A 16,326-nucleotide genomic window follows, 5' to 3' on the forward strand; every position below is an offset into this window, starting at 1 on the left:
GGCGGATCAATGATTCTCCCTCATCACTGATGTTTCTCTCTCTCTCTCTCTCTCTCTCTCTCTCTCTCTCTCTCTCTCTCTCTCTCCAATAGAAAGACGCTTTGGAAACCTGGACTCCCCACCTCAGCGCGCTACCTGGGCTCCTTGCTCCCCGCAGGTCTGCGCGGCCGCCTCCCATCCCGGGTGGAGGGATCCCAGGTGGGCAGCGCGCCGGGAACAGGTGTACGTGGAGGTGCGCGCTCCGGGGCGCCAGGGGAGGGCGGGGCGGGGCGGGGCGCAGCTTTGTTAGAGACGCTCCCTCCCGGGAGCCACGCGCCTGGCGTCTGCGCTTCCTCCCGGGGGCTGGGCGTGGGCCGAATAGACGGCACGCGATTGGCTGAGACCGGCGGCCGCCTCTCACTGGGCGGGGCGGGGTGCGGGCGGCGGGGTCCGCGCCCCAAGCTCAGGGGCCGCGCCCTCCCCTCCTCCGCGCGCTGCGCCTGCGGGCGACTGGCCACGCTGGGGACTGGCGGCTGCGCGTGGAGGTGGGGGTGCCAGACCGTCGCAGACCCGTGGTCTGCTCTCGTGCAGCGGGGTTCGCACCGGGGAGCTGCTGACAGCGCCCGGAGCCTTGGGAGGGGGCGGTTGCACGCGGGACCTGCGTCCTGCGTCTTGGGGGGCGCACTGAGCACCTGCTGTGAGCGGGGGCTTACGGGGACCTGCGGACTGTACCTGGGGTGTGGGCGCATCCGGGACCTGCGGACAGTGCCCCCCGGGATGGGTGGGGGCCGCGCTCCCCGCTGGGCCTTCGCAGGCTGTGCGCGAGGGGGAGGGCGAAGCGTGGCTGGAGGGCGAGGCGAGGGGAGGAGGGCGTGTGAAGGAGGCGGCGGCGCGGAGGAGGGTTATCTGTACATTTAAAACCAGCCGCCGCGTCGCCCGGGGAGGACCTGGGAGCGCCCGGCTGCACGCGCGGGACACGAGCGCTCCACGCCCGGGCGCCCACGGCCGCCGTCTCCGGGCCTCGTGCGCCTCGCGCCCCAGAAGACCCGGGACGCGGACCCCAGCGGTGGCTGAGGGGCGCCGTGCCGCAGGCCCCCTCGGGGCGTGGCCGTCGTCCCCGCACCCCCAGTTCCTCCGCCTGCACCTCCCTGCCGTGCGCCGGGGCTGGTGGGTGCGGGTGCGATGAACGGCGGCGCGCTGCCCCGGACCGCGGCCCCCGCGCGGGGCGTCTCCGGTGGCGGCACCGCCCGGCGGCGACCCGCGTCCCCGGAGCTGCTGCGCTGCAGTCGGCGGCGGCGGCCGGGAGCGGAGGGCACCGGGGGCGGCGCGGCGGCCGTGGCGCGGCGCAACGAGCGGGAGCGCAACCGCGTGAAGCTGGTGAACTTGGGGTTCCAGGCGCTGCGGCAGCACGTGCCGCACGGCGGCGCCAGCAAGAAGCTGAGCAAAGTGGAGACGCTGCGCTCGGCCGTGCAGTACATCGGGGCGCTGCAGAGCCTGCTGGCCGAGCACGACGCCGTGCGCGCCGCGCTGGCCGGGGGGCTCCTGGCGCCCCCCGCGCGGGCCCCCGCCCCCCGCGCGCCGCCCGAGACCCCCGCGGACGCCGCCTCGCCCTCCTGCGCCTCCTCGTCCCCAGGCCGCGGGGGCAGCTCGGAGCCCGGCTCCCCGCGCTCCGCCTACTCGTCCGACGACAGCGGCTGCGAGGGCGCGCTGAGCCCCGTGGGGCGCGAGCTGCTCGACTTCTCCAGCTGGTTGGGGGGCTGCTGAGCGCCCGGCCCGCGAGGTACCGGCGGGTCGGCAGGGACGAGGGGTTCGGAGGCCGGGATGGCGCGGGGGAGAGGACGGGCCCACGGCTCGCGCCCCTGTCCGCCAGGGGAGCCGCGCGCCAGGCCCGGCGACAGCTTAGATTTCGCTCGCTGTTCATTTCCCCCCAACTTTTTCAAGCCTGTGCACGACCGGCGTTTGTTTGTCCGGGATTGCAAAACTTCCTCTCGCTGCTCTGCCGCCGAGGGGGGAGGGCGGAGACGGGGGGAGGGTGGTGGCTGGCGGGGGGGGGGGGGGGGGCACGGCCCTGGGGCGGGTGAGGCCCCGCTGGCGAGCGGATCCCGGGCCGATCGGGGCGCTGGGAGGCGGGGTGACTTTGCATTGCAAATCGCAAGCCGGGCAGAAAGGAGCCGGCGGTTCGGAGCCTGACTCACCCTGCTGGGCGCCGCCCCGCCCCACAGGGAGGCTCTGGCCACAGACCGAACCGCGGCACCCGCAGCCTCGCGCTCCCAAACCGACCCAACAAACCGAGCTGCCGCCCGGATGGTGGGGGAGGAGGCGGGGCGGGATCCCGCACTGACGTGCCTCCTGTCGCCCTTGCTTCCCGGCAGCTCAGCCCCGATGCCCAGCGCAACTCGATCCCCAGCGAGGAGCCAGCGAGGAGCCAGCACAGGGGCGGCCTGGCCTCCGTCCCGCCGCCTGGGGAGCCGCGCCGTCTGCGAGCCCGCGCCCACCCGCGCCCACCGACCTGACTCCCTGCGTCCAGCCTGACCACGTGCCAGTTTGAAACAGGTCCCGGCCGACCTCCCCGGGTGGCGGCGTCCTGGGACCCTGACTGCCACCTCCAGACTGTCTGCTGGCACCGGGCTGGGCACCAGCGCGCAGTTTTCCTGAAGGGAGACGCGATTTGCGGACACAGCACCTACTTTTTATACGTTCCCTTGAACTACCCAGGGACCCTGGCAACGTGAAACTCATTTTTATACAAAGACTCCTTAACTGGGAACACAATAAAGATGGTTTAGCCCCACGACCTGGGGTTTTCCAACCTGGCCGAGATCTGGATGCCCCTGGCAGGGTCCCCACGCCCTGGGCTGCTGCAGGGCGGCCCTCCCGCTGGGGGGGGGGGGGCAAGGCGGGCTTTCTCGGTCACCTGTGCTGGTGGCAGGGTCTTGGGGACGCCTTGCAGACCCTCAGGCCCTGTTCCCAGGAGACGGGTGGAGGGTGTTGGTCCCGACCCTGGGCCCTGCCAGCCCGGCTCCTGTCTCTTCTCCCCAGGCCCCACCTCTTCTCTGCAGGTGGGAGTCCAGGCGGGGCTGCTCCCAGCTGAGAACTTGAGGTCTGGAAGCTGCTGACCAACCCGGGAGTCTGGGCCAGGCCCAGGCCCAAGGTGATGGTCCCACTTGGCAGCCCACCCTCTGGGCCAGGGTTCAGATGGCCACTTCCTGCCACTCCTGGGTGACCCTGGACCAGTTGCTCGGCCTGCAAATGCGAGTGACCCCAGAGCCACCCGCAGGGTTGTAGGGGACTCAGGATGTGTCTGGCTCCCCGTGGCCGGCTTCTGACCACTGTGCCTGAGCCTGAGCTGCCTGGGGAGGAACAAGGCAGGGCTCCCCCCGCCCCCCCCTGCCCAGGCCCCCCAGCTCAGAGGCCCCGCAGAGATTGCTGGCGGGCGCTACCTTTGACCTGGGCCCGGCAGCTTTGAAGTCTAGGCCCAAAGCTCTATTTTATTGCAGGGGTGGGGGCGGGGATCCCCCAGGCTGTTTTAAGGTGCCGAAGGCACCCCTTCTTTCAGCAGGGAGTGCTGGGGTCAGAGCCGTTGGGACCCTGGGCGGCTGGCAGAGAGCAGATGTCTTGTGGGTACCCATGGTGATGGGCGGGGGGTGAGGTCAGACTTGGCGGAGTGAACTGGCCTCTAGGGGACAGGAGGGGGCATGGTCACCCCGCAGTCTTCTGGGACCTCACTGAGCCACAGGCCCTGGGCTCTCCTGCGACTCTTTGCCTTGACCCCAGGAGAGGTGTGGATGCAGGTGGGGGGGGGGCAGGGGGGGCCACGTGAGTTTGGGGAGGGAAGCCTGGGAGGATGGGGCGTCAAGGGTGCCTGAGAAGGGGCCACATTTACTCCCACGTAGTTTTGAAGCAAATCCCATACACTGTATCGTTACACCCCTGACTGCTCCAAAGACAGGCCCATCCCACGCTCGCCCAGGTGCACACCTGGCCCTCCGCTTCTTTGGGTGCCCAGCCAGCGGCCTGGGCTCTGCCCGTCCATGTCCACAGCAGCCGGCGCTCAGCCTCTGACCGTCCATGTCCACAGCAGCCGGAGGCCTGGCCTCTGCCCGTCGGCGTCCACAGCAGCCGGAAGCCTGGCCTCTGCCCGTCGGCGTCCACAGCAGCCGGAGGCCTGGCCTCTGCCCATCGGCGTCCACAGCAGCCCGAGGCCTGGCCTCTGCCCGTCGGCGTCCACAGCAGCCGGAAGCCTGGCCTCTGCCCGTCGGCGTCCACAGCAGCCGGAGGCCTGGCCTCTGCCCATCGGCGTCCACAGCAGCCCGAGGCCTGGCCTCTGCCCGTCGGCGTCCACAGCAGCCGGAGGCCTGGCCTCTGCCCGTCGGCGTCCACAGCAGCCGAAGGCCTGGCCTCTGCCCGTCGGCGTCCACAGCAGCCGGAGGCCTGGCCTCTGCCCGTCGGCGTCCACAGCAGCCGGAGGCCTGGCCTTTGCCCGTCAGTGTCCACAGCAGCCAGCGCACGGCCTCTGACCGTCCGTGTCCACAGCAGCCGGAGGCCTGGCCTCTGCCCGGCAGCGTCCGCAGCAGTTGGTGAACGGCCTCTGGCGGTCAGGTCAGCGTCCACAACGGGCTTCGCAGACTGAGGCCCCGCCCAGGGCCACGGTCGATTTGCTTTCGGGGCCTGTGCGGCCGCCGTGCATGTTTCTGAGTTGAAGAAGCGGGCTGTTTGTTCGGCGTCTCCGGTGTCCTGGCGGCTGCTGCTGGCCCCTCCTGGGCGTTGCCTGCCACCGTCTGTCCCTGTACTTTGTTGCTTTAAAAACTACGTGGATTGATGTCAGAGAGGAGGGGAGAGGGAGAGAGACAGACACCGGTGATGGGAGAGTCACGACCGGCCGCCTCCCGCACGCCCCGCACTGGGATGGGCCGCCGCCCGGGCCTGTGCCCCGACCGGGATTGAACCGTGACCTCCCGGTTCATAGGTCGATGCTCAACCTCTGAGCCCCGCCGGCCGGGCCAGGGAGGGCATTTTTGAGGGTAAAGGGCAGTGGTGGGCGACCAGCCAGGACAGCAGGTGTGCCACCCGTCACCCCCGGGAGAGCGTCCGCGCACCGTCACTGCCAGAGCCAAGCGGGGCCCCTACCACGGGATCGGAAACGGCGGCTCCCGGAGGTGATGGAGGGGGAGAGGGTGGTTGGCCCTGAGTCAGGGGTTCCCAGCGTGGGGCGCGCGCCCACAGGGGGACCATTTGACGTTGAAGTGGGGGCAGTTCGAGACGAGTTATTCACGATGTTTTTGCATTTCTTATGGTTCCAGGGGCCTCGTACACAGCATATAAATATATGTCGAGATACGTTTATGCATTTCAGTTCTCTAGGATATGCGTGAAACTTCATTTGCTATTTTTTTTTTGGCAGCACAGCCGTGCCCAAAGGCAGCCTCGCCTCTGAGCCCCTGGCTGGGCTGGGTCGGGAACCCACCTCTCACCCCTGCTGTGTTCGCCTGGGGAGGGGCCCAGGGGAGGGGAGGGGCCACGAAGGCTGCTCCGGTGACGTGGACCCTCCTGTGCTCGCTGTGCGGCCTGGAGGGCTTGGGAGGGAAGGTCACGCAGTGGACGGCTCTCGAGTGGGCACTGGAGGGGGGAGGGCAGGGGTGGTGTGGGCTCTAGTCCCATCTCCCAGCGCCCCAGGGGCCCCCAGGATGGGGAGGGATGGAGGCGGGGGAGGCAGCGCCTGCTGCTGGGGGTGGAGGAGGGATAAAGGTTGAGGGGACCCCCTGTGGGGCTGTCCTAGGCTCAGCCTTTGCTCCCATAAACACGGGGAGTGGGTCAGGTGACCCTCGGGGCTGCCCAGTGCCGGCCGTCCCGAGTCTGTGGGTGGGTCAGCCCTGAGCTCTTAGGAGTGACGGCGGTGGGGACAGGTCCCCCGGAGTCCAGCCCCTCTCAGGGGTCATGTCCCCACCTCTGGGCCCGGGAGCTCAGTGAGAGGCCTGAGGCCCAGGTGCCAGAGGTGCGTGGGGTTCGCAGGCGGCAGGGCCTCCCATCACGCTTCCTCGCGCCCCACACCCGCCTGGAGGCCGCTGTTGCTGGTCTGCTGGGAGCAGGAGCTGGGGGGTCTGTCAGCCCCGAGGGACAGAAGCCAGGCCGCCAGCCAGGCCACCGACGCCCGGTCCTGGGTGCTGGACGGGGCCGAGCACCCTGCCGGCTCCCAGGCTTCTCCAGCCGGGGTTGGAGGAAGAGGAGGAGAGAGGGACGGATGGAGGAGCGTCTGGGGCCTGTCCCCACTCCCGCCCACCCCCTCCCAGGACCCCCAGGGGTTCCTGCCTGGGACCCTGTGATTAATGGGGCACATCAGTCACCCAGGGGCCCCGGATGCCACAGGAGCTGCCATCAGCAGGCCAGCCTTGCCCCCTGCGGCGCCCTCCCCCCTCCAGGCTGGACCCCCACCCCTACACAGTGAAAAGGCCTTTGTCACCAGAGCTGTGAACATCCAGGGGCGGGGGGGGGCTTGCTGGGGGGGATCAGCACCCCCAGAGCAGCCCTGGCCCAAGGCCACACACCTGCTCGGCTCACCCACCCAGCGGGGGCCAGACCCCTGGGACACGGTCAGGGGCCCAGCGTGATCGCCCTCGGGTGGGCTTGGCAGAGTCCGGCAGCACCCGGGCCCTGGCGGCTGGAGAGGCTGCTGCGGCCCCAGAACTGGGCTAAGCCGGCAGGAGCCGCTGTCCTGGTCCTGGAGGCCCAGGTCCTCGCTCCCCCTTCCCGGCGTCTGCATCCTCGCACCCCCTTCCCGGCGGGAGGAGGCCGCCCTCGGGACCTGCTGTGACGTCACCTCCACGCCGAGGCTGCTCCCACGTGCGGCCGCTCCAAGCTGCAGGGCTCAGGGCGCCACCGTGTGAATTTGGGGGACACACCTCAACCTGTGACAAAGGGCGTTCCAGGAACCCAGCTTCGGGGGCCCCTGCCCTCCCTCCTCCCCCTTCTCTGCTGGGACAGCCTCACCCGTGGGTGGCCACTGTCCCTCCCGGCCCCCTCGTGGGCACAGCTGGCTCAGCGGGCGGCCACGGGCCCCTCGGGGGGTGGGCACTGCTGGGGACACAGACCAGGGTCCCTGAATGGCCTCGGACAAGACACCTCTCCTCCTGGGACCCCCTGAGCCCACGGAGGGTGAGCCAGGCTCCCGGCCTCTTCAGGGAGGGCCCCGCGTGCACTTCCTCTGACATCATGTGACAGGCCCCAGCGCTGTCCTCACACCCCGGACGGGGGCCGGCCCTCGGTGGGTGTCATGGGAGCTCGGCACCACAGCCCTGTGTGCGGACCCACTGCCTCCCCTGCTCGTCCAGTTGGGCTCCGTGTGGTTCCGGCCTGGCCCGCTCCCCCCTCCCCCGTGGCCTCCCCCAGCTCAGCTGCCTGCCTGGTGTCAGTGAGGAGGTGCCCCGCCCAGTGCCCGGAGGCCTCCCCTCCACCCGCCTCCTCACCTGGCATTTGCCTACAAGCCCCGGGGCTCTGTCCAGGCCCCAGCCCTGGCCCTCCACCCCATTGATAAGCATGCAAATCTCTAAATTAAATCCAATCAACACCCAAATGAGGGCCTGGGAGCAGCTCCTGCAGCCGCCACCCCTCCCGCTCAAATATTTGTCTCTCATTTGAATGTCTTTTGTGACTCAAAAAGGGGCCAGAAGACAAAGCCCATGCCCGCCAGCCTGCAGGCGAGGTGTGGGGAGATCTGAGCTCTACCAGGCTCACCCCCTTCTCTCTCCCGGGCCCTGCACGCCCTCGCCCCCACCTCACGAGGCCTTCAGGGGCCCCATGGCCCCTGCCTGACTGCCTCTCCGAGCCCCAGCACTGCAGGCCTCTTAGCTGGGATCTCTGTGCTGTCTGGTGTGTGCCTGTGAGTGGGGCTGCGTCACCCGGCTGGCCACTCCTGACTGCCCTCGGGTCTGGCCTGCTCAGTCCATCCTGGTGCTGTGCCCATTGCACAGGTGTGGAAACTGAGACTCAAGGCCAGTCAGTGAGCAGGATTCCCGGGGAGGGGACGTGATGGCCGCTCTGCTCGGGGCTGGCAGGGCTGGCAGGGCTGGCAGGGTGGGGACCCTTCCTGTGGCCGGCCCGCAGTCACCCCCTCCCCCGAGTGTCCCTCAGCCCCAACATGACCCCCCTGACCCTGTAGCAGTCGGGGGGAGCCTTCAGGGCTGGGCTGCATGGAGTGTTCGGGAGCTGTGGGCTTCCTCCCACCTGAAGGGGGAGCTGGGGTCAGGCGTGCCGTCCAGGGCCACCCCCGGGGTCCCTGACACCCACTTCTCCACCTGCGGGGGCTGAATCTTCCCTCAGCTGCCTGGCCTCTGCCAGGCCGCCTTCCTGCCGCACCATCTCACGGCGCCCTCCCCAGACCTCCCTCTGGAGCCGCCCCCTGGTCCCACAGGCAGGGCCAGCGAGGACCCTCCCACTCCCTCGGGGCGACGTCAAGAGGCACCCATCCCGGGGGTCCCCACTCACCCCTGGGCCCAGCTGTGATCCCCCCTCCTCCCCGGGGGTGGGGTGGGCACTGAGGCTGCAGCAGGAGCCTGGGGAGGGGCGGGGGCAGGTCAGAGGTGGAGGGGGTAGTGGCGTCCAGCGCCTCAGGGGTCCGAGCGATGAACTGAGTGTGGAGAAGTGCTGTTGGGGGGGGGGGGGGTAGGGGAGGCCTCCGGTCGGGCCACCTGACCTGGGGACCAGGGAGTGACCCAGCCTGCAGGCGCCTGGCCAGCAGCAGGAGAGAGCGGGGCTGCAGCGGAAGGAAGCCTGCCGGCAGGGTGGGCACAGCTGAGATGGATGGACAAGAGGGATGGACGAGACGGATGGACGAGATGGACGAGCCCACAGCCCTGGGGGCCACGGGGCAGGTCCCGTACCCGTGTCCTGTGGTGGGACCCAGCCCTGCGTGAGCCCTGACACAGCCTGCACTTTCCTGCCAAGAAGAGGAAGAGGAGGAGTTGGGGAGGGGGTGCAGCTGGGGCTCCGGGGACTCGCCTGGGCATCCTGGTCCCCGGCCATCCCACCGCACGCTCCCAGGGTTTCTAGAAGCCTGGGGGCCACCCCGGGCCCGGCCTGGGTCCCCTCCTCCTGGGCCTCCGGGTGCCTCTGGGGGTCGGCGGATCCGGCGACACTGCCCAGCAGCACGGTCATCTGCTTGGGGTCGAATTTACCTAAAATGTGTGAGTCTGCACCAGGTCGCCAGAGGACTGTCCCTGCTCAGGGGGCGTCCGGAGACCCCAGCCTCTGCCCTGCTGACCCCTGTCATGCCAGGGGCGCATCCTCACCGCATCCACCTTGGGCCTGTGCGCTGAGCTGATGGGGAGACTGGGGCCACGCCCTCCGCTGAGGAGCTGGGGCCTGGGCGGCAGTCGGGGGGTGTGGGGGCGCTGGGCACCCCTGGAGGGGGCCTGCTCGTCTCTGCCGGGTTCAGGGAGCTCCCGTTTCTGCTCCCTCTCCTCACATTCCTTCTGGAACGAGGCCGAACGTCATAAAACCAGTAGATGCCCGGATTTTAAGCAAAAAGGAAAGAGAGTCCGGAGCTTTTGCCTGAGGGCAGACAGCGAGAGGCGAGGCAGGAGGGACGCACCGGCCGTCTGACCCCTGTGACCCCCACGTGGTGCTGGGCCTGAGTGAGGACCCCCTCAGTGGCCAGCCCGCCCTCGTGCTCAGTCCCTGGCTGAGGCAACGCGGAGGGAGGTAGTGCACGAGGGTTTTAGGGGCCCTCGCTTGGGTCCCTGGGTTCCCCCCTTTTCGAAGCCCTTGTGGGTGCTGAGGAGACCTGACATGGGGGTCAAAGCTCAGCTCAGGGAGCCGCCCAGAGCCTGGGGGCGGGGCCTGGGGGCCTGGGGGGCTGGGGCCTGGGGGGCTGGGGCTGGGGCCTGGGGGGCTGGGGGCCTGGGGGGCTGGGGGCTGGGGCCCTGGCAGGCCAGGAGGGCTTCCTGGGAGCCCATGGGATGGAGAGCCTCGGGCCAATGGCGCGCCTGGCAGTGGGCTCACAGGCCGTGTGGGACCCCAGGGGAGGGGGCCCAGCTCAAGCCCAGGTGGACCAGGGGCTCAGCCAGGCCTGGTCCCCACCCAGCCCAGCCTGGCTTCCCCTCCTGCCCAGCCAGTGCCTGCCCCCCTCCTGGGCCCCCCACCCCCCTCACTGCCCCCCGCCCCCCACGCACAGCGGGCAGTGCTCCGTCAGGTCCAACCTGTTCTGGGCAGGGCAGGGTGGCTTCCAGCTCTTTCTGCCTCACTTCACCTGAAGGCCCGCAACCTCGCCCAGCCTCGCCCTCCCTGCCTCCCTCCCTCCCGCAGCCCCAGGGCCTTTGCTCAGAACAGATCAGGCAGCCAGAGCCTCCCTCCTACACACACACTCACATACAGACAGACATAGACACTCATGCCCAGAGACACACACATGCACAGCCACAGCGACACACTCATACGCACACACACACATACACACACACGCACACATACAGACTCACAGGTATATCCAGTCACACATGTTGCACTCATGCACAACACAGACACACGTACATATACACAGACACAGGAACACAATGCATACATACACACATAGCACAGAGGCACGCACATACATATACATGAACACACCCAGATGTACACACACAGACATATACACATAGAGACACACTCATACAGACACACACACAGTCACGCCATCACACTCATGCACACAGAGACCCACATGCGCACAGTTACTCATCGCACTCACATGCATACATGCAGACACACACATATACACGTGCACAGACACCCAGACACACAGACACGCAGACATGCACACCAGCAGGCTTGGGCTGCGGCCATTCGGCTATGGTGATGGGCCCAGGCTGCCCTGGGCGGGGTGAGGGAGCCCCGTGCCAGGAGGCCACCTCACCATCTCTGTGGCTCTGTGGTCCCCACCCCTTGGCCCTCCTAGCCAGTCCCCCCATAGGGTGCTGACCCCAGGAACACAGCTCCTGCCCTGGCACGCAACCCGCTGCAGCCTGCCCCCTGGGCAGCGTGCGGGCTCTGCTTGCTGCACACACCCCCTCCCCGGCCCCACCCCTACCCCGGCTCAGGCCCTGTTCTTTCTGCCTGTTTTCCATGGTCTGGTCTTACCTGGAGGTGCCTCTCTGTGGCTTTAACTTGCATTTCCCTAATTATTTATCATCTGAATATATCATTGCTGATTTTTAAAAAAAATAATTTTATTGATTTCAGAGAGGAAGGGAGAGGGAGAGGGAGAAACATCAATGAGAGATAGAATCATTGATCGGCTGCCTCCTGTGCACTCCCTACTGGGGATCAAGCCCACAACCCGGGCCTGTGCCCTGACCAGGAATTGAACCCAGACCTCCTCGTTCATAGGTCGACGCTCAGCCACACCCGCCAGGCTCATTGTTGGTTTTTAAATTGTGCTGTTTGTTTTCTTCTTGCTGAGTGTTGGGAGTTCTTGGCATATTCTGGATACAAGTTCTGTGCCTGGTAAGTGATTTGCAAATATTTCATTTTATTTGAAATAAAATGACACACAAACCCTTCCAGCCTAGGGTTTGACTTCGCAGAGGAAATATCTTACATGCAACCAAGGGCATCGGCTGTTTTCTCTTTGGCGGGCCGTGTTTCGGTGTCATATCTGGACACCAAAGAACTCTGCCTAACGCGGGTTTTCAGCGAAGGGCCACTCTGCCCCCAGGGGAACCTGGCAATGTCTGGAGACATTCCTGGTTGTCATAACGGGAGGGGAATACTGTCCCACATCCGGCAGAACTGCCCGGCCCCGGACGTCAGCAGTGCTGCCTGAGGCCGGAGACCCAGGCTCCGAAAGTCACAGGGCTTTCTCCCATGTTTTCTTCTAGCTGTTCTTTCGTTTTATGTCTCACAGTGAGGCCCACGATCTTACGGGGGGTTAATTTGTGTGAGTCGTGAGATCTCTTGGGCGCCCAGGTTCTGTTTTTGCGGACGGATGGCCAGTCGGCCCGGCACCATTTTTCCCTTTTGCTGAAAAGGCCGTCCTTTCTCCATCGAATTGCCTTTGTGTTTTTTGCCAAAATGCAACCGACTGTGTGTGTGTGTGTCTGTGTGTGGGTCTGTATGGGCTTTCTGTTCTGTCCCATTGACCCATGAGTCGTTCCCTTCACAGGACACACTATCTTGATGACTGTAGCTTTTAGTAAAACCAGGTAGTCCGTAGTAGATAGATAATAAAATAAAATAAAATAAAATGAAGCCGGGTAGTGTGAGTCCTCCAACTGTGTTCTCCTTCCTCTAACTTGCTTTAACGATTCTGGCTTATTTGCATTAGCCTATCAATTTTAGAACCAACTTATCAACATCTACAAAAAGATCTGCTGGGGAAATGGTTGGATGTGTGAATCTTTGGATCAACTTAGGGAGAATTGACAATACTGAATCATTCAATCCGTGAACATGGTGTATCTTTTCATTTATGTCGGTCTTTGATTTCTTTCATCAGTGTTTTATCACCTTCAGTCTACAGAATCTACACACTTTTTATATATATATTTATATGCAAGTATTTCATTTTCGGGGTGCTACTGTACCGGTTAATAATGCAAATTTTTTCACTAGATGGAGTTACACATATGATTATATATATGCAATTTGATATGTATGCTATTTTGTTGTATTGACAACAAGCTTCAAAACTTCATATGTCAAATTTGCTGAAGGTGTTAACATCATAGATATTTTTATGCTTAAAAATGTCAAATTTCGTGCCAAAAAGAGAGCATTTGCGGCAAGTTTTAATTCATTTATTTTGAAGAAAAGTGCTGCTGAAAGTGATCGTATACTTCAGGAGGCTTATGGTGAACATGCTCCATCTCAAGATACTTGTGAACGCTGGTTTAAACGCTTTAAAGGTGACGATTTCAATGTGAAAGACAAAGAACGTCCAGGTCAACCGAAAAAGTTTGAAGACCAACAATGATAAGCATTATTGGATGAAGATGCGTGTCAAACTCAAAAACAGCTTGCAGAAAGATTAAGCGTTGCTCAGCAAACCATTTCCGACCATTTACAAGCAACGGGGAAGATTTTAAAGGAAGGAAAGTGGGTGCCACATCAACTGAATGAAAGACAAATGGAAAACCGAAAAGTCATCATAAAATGTTGCTTTAACGGCACAAAAGAAAGTCTTTTTTACATCGAATTGTGACTGGCGACGAAAGGTGGATTTATGTTGAGAATCCCAAACGCACAAAATCATGGGTTGATCCGGGTCAACCACCAACATCGACTGCAAGGCCAAATCGCTTCGGAAAGAAGACGCTGCTCTGCGTTTGGTGGGACCAGGAAGGTGTGGTGGATTATGAGCTTCTAAAACAGTGGTTCTCAACCTTCCCAATGCCGCGACCCTTTCATACAGCTCCTCATGTTGTGGTGACCCCCAACCATAAAATTATTTTCGTTGCTACTTCATAACTGTCATGTTGCTAATGTTATGAATCGTCATGTAAATATCTGATATGCAGGATGTATTTTCATTGTTACAAATTGAACATAATTAAAGCAGAGTCATTAATCACAAAACAATATGTAATTATATATGTGTTTTCCGATGGTCTTAGGCAACCCCTGTGAAAGGGTCGTTCGAACTGCTGTTCTAAAACCAGGTGAAACCGTTAATACAGATCGCTCCCGACAACAAATAATCAATTTGAACCACGCTTTGATCGTAAAACCACCAGAATGGGCCAGAAGACACGGCAAAGTAATTTTGCTTCGTGATGACGCACCATCACACACTTCAAAACCAGTTAAAGACACGTGAAAAGATCTTGCCTGGGAGGTATGAACCCACCCGCCGTGTTCACCAGCCCTCGCTCCCCCAGATGACCATTTGTTCCGATCGACGGCACACGCACTCTCTGAGCGGCACTTCAACACGGACGAAGACGTGGAAAACGGGGTCTCTGAATGGTCCGCCTGAAAACAAGAAAAGTTCTATTGGGACGGTCTCCACAAATTCCCTGAAAGATGGGGGATGTGTAGCTAGCGGTGGACATGACTTTGAACAAAGCACTTTTGATGTTTCTCTTGAAATTATCGTGTTTTCTTTAATTACAAAATCCACATTACTAGCCGGTATCCACATTATTAACCAGTAAAGGGTCAATCCACATTACTAACCGGTATCTGCATTATTATTATTATTATTTTATTTAGGGTTCTTTTAAGCTCAAAATCCCTATACTGTCATTTTCCAGACGAGGCCAGGAAATTCTAGATCTTATAGCGTAGATCCAAAAGGCAGCGCTCGTAGGAAAAGTGGGACTTCACTCAAGCTTCCTTTAGGACAGTAACTGTTGATGCTGATGGAGTGGCCGTCGTCATTTAAAAGCCTGAGCAGGGCTACTAAGGACCGATCAGCACGACAGAACTTTTACCTGCAGAAGAAGGTACATGACCCCATCCTGAGCCTGGCTTCCAACTCGAGGCCCAAGTGTCGTTTTAGAAATTCATTCGCTCGAAGACTCCTATGCTGTTCCTCTGACCGCATGTCACTGGGGTAGTTTGTAGAAGATTCTGGAAGAAAGAGAAAGGGGCTGGCCTAAAAGAGCACTCCCATGTGCCATCCAGCCCCCAATTCTCTCAGACCTGAACGTTCAGCAGGCCGACTCTAGAACATTTGAATAACGTGATTTAAGTTTAAAAAGCATAATGACACAAGTGAGGGCCAAGGCAGCAGTGCCTTCAGACAAGTCACCATGTGAGAAACCGAAACACGTTGTTGTAAGATAAATAACCAATCCGCTGAAAACAGGCCACAGGCGGCATCAACAATGAAGAAACCCTTTGGCATAAACTCGAATTATTGTTTACGGGAATAGCCCCCAGACGACCCCCACACTCTCCCCAACCACATTTCCTGCACTAAAATAAGGTACAACACACTTTCCCGAAAGGTCCCCCTAAATAGTTTCGCTTGTGTCACCTGATCGTGCCGTGGAAGTCATTCTAACACAGCGGTTCTCAACCTCGGCTGCACATGAGAATCACCTGGGAATCTTTTTTTAAAATCCCGATTTCTGGGCCTCCTCCTCCGGAAATTCTGTGTCTTTGTTACTCATGCTGTGGCCCCACCCCATCACAAAGAAACAGAATTTCCGGAGGAGGAGGCCCAGAAATCGGGATTTTAAAAAGATTCCCAGGTGACTCTCATGTGCAGCCGAGGTTGAGAACCGCTGCTCTAACCTTTGCTTTCGTGAGCAAGGAGGACTTTACAGTGTGAAAGTTACGATGTCCCTTTATCATTACCCATGGTGATCAGAGTCCCAACAGCCGTCCGAACACTTGAACAGCATCATCTTGTAGCTGCAATCAATATCCACTCCTCTTCTTGTTTTCCTCTCTTAAAAAACTAGCAAATAAAATATATGGGCCGATGTGGGGGGGTGGGGGTGGGGGTGGGGGTGCCCTCAAAATACAAAACACTGAATCCGAAGGAGAGAACGCCAGACGACAGTGTTAAGACCATTTCTTAAACGATCGGAAGCCACAAGAAATCCTCCAAATCACTAAAAATGTCCAAAGAAAGAAACCAGTAAATGTTGTCACCCCGTTCCGTGACGCCTATAAACGTCACCTGGGGGCACAGGGGCTTTAGCTACCAGGCTCCCCCCCAAGGTTAAGCTGGGTCGTTATGAAGTCGTCGTAGTCAGTCAGCGCGTGCTTCATTTACCCCCTCCCAAACCTTCGAAAGAAAAGTAGAATTTCCACTATGACCTTCGCACTTCATTACTAATTTTTCTCACGCCAAATAAGATATATAGAGACCCAAGGCAGTGTAACCATTTCCTGATTAGCAGAAAAAAAAACATTTTTTTAAAAATATATTTTTATTGATTTTTTTTTTACAGACAGGAAGGGAGAGGAATAGAGAGCTAGAAACATGGATCAGCTGCCTCCTGCACACCCCCTACTGGGGATGTGCCCGCAACCAAGGTACATGCCCTTGACCGGAATCAGACCTCGGCCCCTTAGGTCCACAGGCCAGTGCTCTATCCACTGAGCCACACCGGTTAGGGCAGGAAAAAAAACATTTTTTTTCCTCCATATGTAATGACTAAATTACACGGACGGGTTACGATGACGGAACACATCCACGTATACCAACGGTTGGTCACGCTATACTCTTTAAAATGTGCTAAGAGAACCTATTTGTAAATTCAGTGGCTCCCTCGATCACGAATCCAGGACTGATGAGGGTTTTCACACACACACACCTGTTGCCATGGTTTTTTGTTTTGTTTTGTTTGCAAAACCCACACTGCTTGCTGGGAGTCCGCATATATCTGCTTTCAAACGAAGCGCTATGATCTGGGCCTCCTT

At 60.8% G+C, this 16,326-nt stretch overlaps 1 protein-coding gene across 1 annotated transcript; it reads left to right on the forward strand.

Moving 5' to 3' along the window:
• The first annotated feature begins 509 nt into the window (after positions 1 to 509).
• ASCL2 (achaete-scute family bHLH transcription factor 2) lies at positions 510 to 2,792 on the forward strand. Its single transcript, XM_036315840.1, has 2 exons — positions 510 to 1,759; positions 2,352 to 2,792. The coding sequence occupies exon 1, from the start codon at positions 1,162 to 1,164 to the stop codon at positions 1,741 to 1,743; it is 582 nt and encodes a 193-aa protein (XP_036171733.1). The 5' UTR covers positions 510 to 1,161; the 3' UTR covers positions 1,744 to 1,759; positions 2,352 to 2,792.
• The last annotated feature ends 13,534 nt before the right edge of the window (positions 2,793 to 16,326 follow it).

This window comes from Myotis myotis, unplaced genomic scaffold (genome assembly GCF_014108235.1).
Source record: "Myotis myotis isolate mMyoMyo1 unplaced genomic scaffold, mMyoMyo1.p scaffold_m19_p_61, whole genome shotgun sequence".
Taxonomy (NCBI): Eukaryota; Metazoa; Chordata; class Mammalia; order Chiroptera; family Vespertilionidae; genus Myotis; species Myotis myotis.